The sequence below is a fragment of the Echinops telfairi genome, unplaced genomic scaffold (assembly GCF_000313985.2).
Source record: "Echinops telfairi isolate 266 unplaced genomic scaffold, ASM31398v2 ScPeMD7_1713;HRSCAF=2227, whole genome shotgun sequence".
Classification (NCBI taxonomy): Eukaryota; Metazoa; Chordata; class Mammalia; order Afrosoricida; family Tenrecidae; genus Echinops; species Echinops telfairi.
In genome coordinates, this window is record NW_022105611.1 from 16626638 (window position 1) to 16633437 (window position 6800).

A 6800-nucleotide genomic window follows, 5' to 3' on the forward strand; every position below is an offset into this window, starting at 1 on the left:
AAGATGAAACCCTGCCCACAAGTGTTCCTCTGCCTGCGCCCATTGTTGCAGCCCCTGTGTCAGTGTGTCTCCGTACAGGTCTTTGTCCTCTTCACTGACCCTCGACCACGCATGGCGCCCTCCTCCCCTGACGGGTCCAGCATACATGCAACGGAGTCCTGCCTGTCCTTCCCAGACGTCAGGGCCAACAGGCTTGGGCCTTTCCCCTCCCACGCCTGCCCAGGCAGTGGGGAGAACAGGACGACCAACCCCCATGGAGGGGCTGAGCACAGAAATGGACCCCAGATACTCTGGGGGTGTGAGGGAAGCGGGACTCGGCTGCTGAAGTATCAGGAACCTCACAGGTAAACAGAGATGGAGGTCTTGAGGTCAAAGCATGCCCACTTCAAGGGGAAGCCTCATTTCTCCATGCATAGTCCAACAGCAGCCCCACAGGGTCCCTCTCCTCCCACCCCAGCACTGCCCAAGGCATGCTCAAATTTGCTTCTCCCATCCCCTCACGAAGGGACCCTTCTACCCACTCCCCTGGCTAGAGGCTTTAACAACCGAGCACTGTTCTTGGGGTTCTTGAATGGGTCCTGGGATCCAAAGAGAGGTGTCTGACGGGATACAAGGCCTGGAAGCAGCTTGCTCCATTTGATCCCTAGCCCATGCACACTTCATTCCCACGTGACACCCGGACCACCCTGTTCCCAGCATCCTTTAAACCACTGTAAGCACACCCAGAGTCAAGGAAGTGGTTTCACAGGACCTTCCCCTTCCCTGGCAAAGAGACGACAGGACCAGAGGATGGAGCACACACTTTATGCCGAGGTGACCAGGAGAGATTCAGCAAGGGCCCAAAACTCAACACTGCAAAATATAAAAGGGGTCTGTCTCCCTCACCACAGCTAAGGGGCCTGGATGTCGGGGTATTACCCCAGACTTCTGCGCACCAGCAGCTGGTTGTCCTCTGGGTTCTTCTGTCCCGCCAGTGCACAGGAAGTCCGAGGGGAGGTTGCATGGTGGGCTCAGTCAGAAAGAAGGGTCCCAGGCTCTTGCAAGTGGGAAGGTGAGTCAGCACACCCACCGGAGGCTGCGTTGGTTGTGGCCAGCCAGTCCAGCCCCCTCCCGGGCAGCCAAGGTCGTTCCCCAGCTGCAGGAGTAGGTTCTGGGTCGAAGGCAGCTGCTGTGTAGAGGAAGCACAGAGCCAGCCCTTCCTGAGCACTGCTCACTTGCTCCGGGAGCCCCGTTGTTTGCTCATGGCCGTGAGCATCTGGCTAATGTAGGAAGTCAGGAGGTCGTCCATCTTGTAGCCCTGGACACAGAGGCAAGAAGGTAAGCTGAACACAGACACGGGGGAGGGTTGAATTCGTCCAGCCCAGGCCTAAAGTGCTGAACTGCTGTGACTCCATGTTAAGTTCTCAGCTTGTGGGGCCTTCTTGATGCCCACCTCCTGGAGTGGCTCCAAAGGTGTTCTAGCTGAGGCCTCGTGGCTAAGGGGCTACAACCACAGCCTCGGACCCCTGATCAAGCTACAGCACTCCCTGTGTTTGTTCCAGGAGGGTGGAGAAGGCTCGCTCACCAGAGACGTCTCACAGAGCAGCTTGCTCCCCCGCACCAGGTTCCCGATAGTGATGTGGAAGTAGGTATTGCCGCTGCTCCAGTTAGAGATCTTGGTGAAGGGGTGAGTGGTCAGGATGTCCTGAGGAAGCAGAATGGGCGGAAGCTGCACAGGCTGGACCCTGTGATCTGTCTCACCCCAGGTCTGGCCTGCAGAGCCCGCAGGAGGGAGCCACGGGAGAGGCCAGTGCCACCGCAGAGCTGCCCCCTCGACTGCCGGGAAAGGCCTGGAGAAGAACCCGCAGTGAGTGTTGGAGGAGGGAGACAAGAAGGGGCGAGCCTCACAAAAGCCTGGGAGAATCAGTGACCAGAGAGAAAAGGAAAACTAGGTAAGCATTGCTCATGCCGACGGGAGTGACCACCCGGCCAATGGAGGGAGCACTTGGTAGCTGCCAATGCTGCCGAAAGACCAGTTCTCTAAGGAAGCGGCCACCTTCTTGGAAGTATAGCTGAGAGGGGTCGATGAGGGGAGGTTGGGGCAAGAGGGTGCAGGTTGTCTGAGGCCGCCATGCAGGCAGAGAAGCTGACCTTGGTCCTCGGATCGATGAGGCTGACTCCGTACTTGTTGATGGCAATCAGGAGGACCTCAGGGAAGTTGGGCTCTGTGGTTTGCTAGTGAGGAAATATGGGGAGAGCCTGAGTAAGACAGCCTGTGCACATTTGGGGGCAGGAATGAAGTGGGGATAAAGCCAGACTTTTCCTGCCACCTTATTTGGGGCCCCCTGCACACCCTTCCTTTGTGACTAGTCCTGCATACCCAGCACCCAGGAAAATGGAAGCTAACAGACTGTACTGATCCTCCTAAGCCATCATTGTACCACACCCTGCCCTCCCCCACAGTGTAAAAGAGTTACCCTGTTTCATCTTCCATGTCGGCTGGGCCTTTGCCTGCCCCTCTTTCAAAGCCTTCTCCTCCAACCCTGCCCCTGCCTCCCTTCACTCCGAGCTTCCCCTCCTGGGCTCTGCAGCCGGAGCAGATGGAGCTCCACTGCCCCCGCTTGTTAACATGTCTGCCTCCCTACCAGGCTGAGCTCCGGGGCCCACTGTGTCCATGGGGTTCAGCACTTAGCATGCTGGGGCAGATTCTCAGACCCCTCTCCCCCCCCCTCATACCTTCACCTCGAAGAAGGCTGAGCCAAACGTGGGCCACTTGAAAATGAGCTTCAGGAAGGCCAGCTTAGCCTCCTCCTTGGACTTCCCTGCATGTTTGTTGAAGTAGGCGACGATGGACTGCAGGGGTCAGGAAGTCAGAGGTATGCACAAGACACCAGTCCACACAGGATCCCCTCCTTGCCATTCCTGCCCCATTCTGCACTGGTGGTAGCTGTTGGGGGCCCTGGAGGGGCAGGCCTAGAGACCGTAAGGGGCTCCCATCCCTTGTCCCTGTTAGTGGGCTTTCAGAAAGAAGCAAATGACTGCCCAGCGTCCAGCTGAATCTTGTGTGGAACGAGAAGGTGACATGGTCACAGCGATGCCCTGGCCAGCATCTTCCCTCCTGACTCCTAGGGTGTCTCCCACACTCACCCGCTTCCAGTCATCAGGTGAGACCTGCCGGATGAGGTCCTGGGGCACCAGCTCCCGAAGCAGCTTGGGGATACTGGGGAAGTAGGACTTGTCCTCTTCAAACTTGACCCTGTAGATCAGCGCTCCCAGCTGCAGCACCTCCTCCCGTGTGCACTTGTGGTAGCCTCGGAGATACTTGGGCAACTCCTTTCAGAGACAGACAGGTTACGTAAGTGGCCCAGTTGGGAGGCCGCAGACACCTTTCCAACTACCCCAAGTTGGATCCGCTGCCTTAGCTGCCCTCCACTTGGCCCGTTCCCCCAGTACAGAGCCAGCACTGCGTAGTTTGAACACACAGCCTGAGAGTGCTCGGCTCCACCCCCGACTCTGCAGGCCGTACTCTCTCAAGTGCCCATGAGGCCAGAGGGTTTCATTGTCAGCACTGGCTCCTGGAACCCTGCTTTGCTTCAGTACCACCAAGTGTGGCAGAGCGAAGCACCGCGTGACTTGGAGCCTGTGGGTTAGGCCATTCCAGGATAACCTAGGGAATCTCTTTGAGGCTGTGGCAGTTTCTAGCCTGTCAACCAGGTCGCAGCTTGATGACCTCATTTGGAGGTGCTGGAGAGATAAAGGCCAGATGGAGACCCATGCCAGTGCTGAGAGGCTTCTACCACCCCTGGATCCACAAGACTTCCCACCTACTGGCCTGTGATCTTTCTTCCTGCATTTGACGTCATTGAAGACTGGTCAAGGACATAGAGGGCTAATAGTGGATTTGTGGACTTGACCTCGACGGGGCTGGGCTGTTCTCTTTGATATAAAGTGCTCTCTCATATACATGAGTGCCTATGGGTTTGTTGCTCTAGTCCACCTGGACTCACACAGGCCCTTATCTGATCAGGGCAGTGGGACTCATCTCACAAGGCACAGAAGGCCGGCCGCCACGGGGTTGCACTGGGCAGCGTACCTGGTAGTAGTGGAAGATGGAATCAGCCATGGGGTCCTTCCCTGGTACAGTGGTGGTCCACAGCTTCTTCATGAAGAACACCTGGTAGGTGAGCGAGGGCACGATTCCTGTTGCACAGGGCACTCGGTCACTGACAGAGCCCCATGCTCCCACCCCACTCTAGCTCTCAGGGCCCCGCCTTGACATTACCATCCTTGACTGGCCGGGCTTTCTTGATCCAGTCTGTCAGGTGTCGAACAAAGTCGAAGAAGAAGTCATTCTCAGGGACACTGATGACCTAGGGGCATAGCCACTGTGGTCCAGTCACTTTCCTTTTACACCATGTCTCCCAGAGTTCCTGCCCAAGATCTTCCTGGTGGCCCCAGAATTGAGCGAGCCTTCCTCCACCCACTGTGCCTCCCACGTACACAGAAACGGCAGAAGACAGGGCTCAGCCAGTGCCTGGGAGCTGACAGGCATGTCCAGCTCTTCCCAAAGGTCCAGGACCTCACAGAGGTCATCTCTGTCCCAGAGATGCACCCTGGGACGCCTTTAAGACCTCCGTGTGCAGAGCCCTGTGGGGGAGTGCCTTGAATGAGTTTTCCATCTATGGGCTGATGGGCATGCCTCCCTTCAAGGAGTGTATCAACGGCTGACTGGTCTCAGCCACCGTGCTGCCCTGAGTGCTGTGAAACAAAGTCTGCGGGGGGCAAGGGGGACACAGTGAGGAGCCTGGAGTGACCAGAACAGACAGAAGGCCTGTGCATGAGGCTCCAGGCTGTGACAAGTTAGGGGAGCTGTGGTACAGGCATCGGGTGCATGGTTCTCCCTCTCTCTGCCCTCCTCCTGCTGTCCCAGAAGCTCCCCCTAGCAGACCCATAACCCACCTTGTCTGCAATTTTGACGAAGAGGCTGAAGCCCTCGGAGGACTTGAGCAGGAGCCGGGCAGCGATGCTCTGACAGAAGTCCTTGGCCTTGGTGCTGGACTCCACCTCGAAGGCCTGACATGGGAGGGTTGGCTCAGCAGGCCCCCCACACCCCTCTGATTGTCCTCCCACTCCATGTGAGACACCCTCCCTCCTAATGGGTTCCCCCCACCATGGATCTCGCACTGAGCACAGTTTTCAAGAGAGACAGGAAAAGGGGAGTCCTGTCTGGGCTGCACAGACGGGCGTGGCCCACGTGGGTGAGTGGAAGGAGAGTGAGGAGGAGAAAAGCCAAGTCCTCCAAAGGAAGCGGGGGGCGTCACAGAAGCTCGGGCGGGGTGGAGAGGGATCTAGGAGTCTGGTGAAGTTTCGAAGGACAGGAAAAAGGGCTTGAGTGGGATCCTTGGGACATTTCTGGGCATCTGGTCTTCAGACACATTTGAAAGTTGCTTTTCAAATGCATTTTAGATACCGGCCCATGCTTAGGGATGAGATGCTGTGCTGGTATGGGGCATGAGGGAGCGAGGCGAGGAGGCCAGGGTGGAGGGGCCACGATAGGGGTCCAGGGCTCGTGGGCCCAGCGAGACAGGAGAGGTCCTGAACTGGGGAGGGTGGCCACAGAGCAGAGCTCAGCTTGGAGGGAAAAAGGACTTCTCTCCAGGGAGGAGGGGAGAGAGAACCTTCTCGAGGAAGCCACCCAAAGAAGCAGGGTTTGGACCACGAACCCAAGGGGACCCCGGTCCCGGGGAGTCTGGCCTCTTAGCAGGGCCCTGACTCCTGAGGTGGCAGGTGTAGAGGCAGCAGGGCCGGGGTGGGGGATGGTGTCAGGGCTGCTTGTGGGTCAGGCAAAGGAGCCCCCAGTGGGGTGTCCACAGACCCAGGAACCAGCCACCTCACCTCATCAGTGTCATCTGGGAAGTAGACCTTGTGGAAAATCTGGGTGGTTTTGTGCTGGATGGCTTCCACCTCCACCAGGTGTGGGGGGTACTTCCGGGACCCGTTTCTGAAATGCGGGGGGAGGGAAGCAGCAGAGACAAGACCACTGAAAGCAGGGAACGGACATGTGACCCGTCCCCACCCCTCTGTAAAGGAGGGGTCAGCGTACCCCACAGTGAGGCATGAAAGGTCAAGGTGGGCTCTGCAGAGCATCAGTGGGGCAGTCTGAAGAGGAACTTACAGGTTGCTGTCTACTGGGCTGGGATGCTCCCCAATGTACAATTGTGCTCTGTATAAAGCTCTTTCTTATACACATGAGCGTCTGTGTGTTTGTTTCCCTAGTCACCCAGACTAACACAAGAGTCTTGCACAAGTGTTTGTTCTGCACACCCCCCTACCCCCACCCTCCATGGACTTGGAGGTCTGAGCATCATGAGGGGCCAGACGCCCACTGGGTCCAGGATGGCAGGCCCTGCAGCCTTTGCTAGCCAGCAGGGTGGTCCTCCAGGAAAGGGCCCCCACTGTTGTGTGGCCATCTTCCCATTCCCAAGGGACTCCTCCCACGTCAGTCCCAGTGCCTGTCCCCGTGCCCGGTGCCCAGTGACCCTGCAGGCGCGGTTGTACCTCAGGGCTTTCTGGAGCCGCTGCAGGCAGTCGATGGCCAGTGGGCAGTGCTTTCGGGACTGCAGGAAGCGCTGCACGTGGGGCAGGAGGATGGTGCTGGGTGGGAAGAGGCCTGTGCACAGCCAGAGCAGCTCCCAGCCCCGTTCCTCGCTGTACCTGCAGGAAGAGCAGGGGGTGTCAGCCAGTCACAGTTCCCCAGGAACCATCCCCAAGCACCTCCGGCCACCCATGCACCTCCTTCCACTCGACAGCATGGCAATGCT

At 58.0% G+C, this 6800-nt stretch overlaps 1 protein-coding gene across 1 annotated transcript in view; it reads right to left on the minus strand.

Annotated features, from left to right (window-relative positions):
- Positions 1–790: 790 nt before the first annotated feature.
- MYO7A (myosin VIIA) overlaps positions 791–6800 on the minus strand; it is a 90749-nt gene continuing 84739 nt past the window's right edge. The window contains exons 40-49 of the mRNA XM_045293068.1: positions 6538–6693; positions 5875–5980; positions 4939–5052; positions 4262–4349; positions 4073–4179; positions 3127–3312; positions 2716–2832; positions 2131–2214; positions 1565–1684; positions 791–1297 (exon numbers count right to left, since the gene is read on the minus strand). Of these exons, the coding sequence (XP_045149003.1) occupies positions 1211–1297; positions 1565–1684; positions 2131–2214; positions 2716–2832; positions 3127–3312; positions 4073–4179; positions 4262–4349; positions 4939–5052; positions 5875–5980; positions 6538–6693 (1165 nt within the window). The 3' untranslated portion in view covers positions 791–1210. The remainder of the gene's footprint in view (positions 1298–1564; positions 1685–2130; positions 2215–2715; positions 2833–3126; positions 3313–4072; positions 4180–4261; positions 4350–4938; positions 5053–5874; positions 5981–6537; positions 6694–6800) is intronic.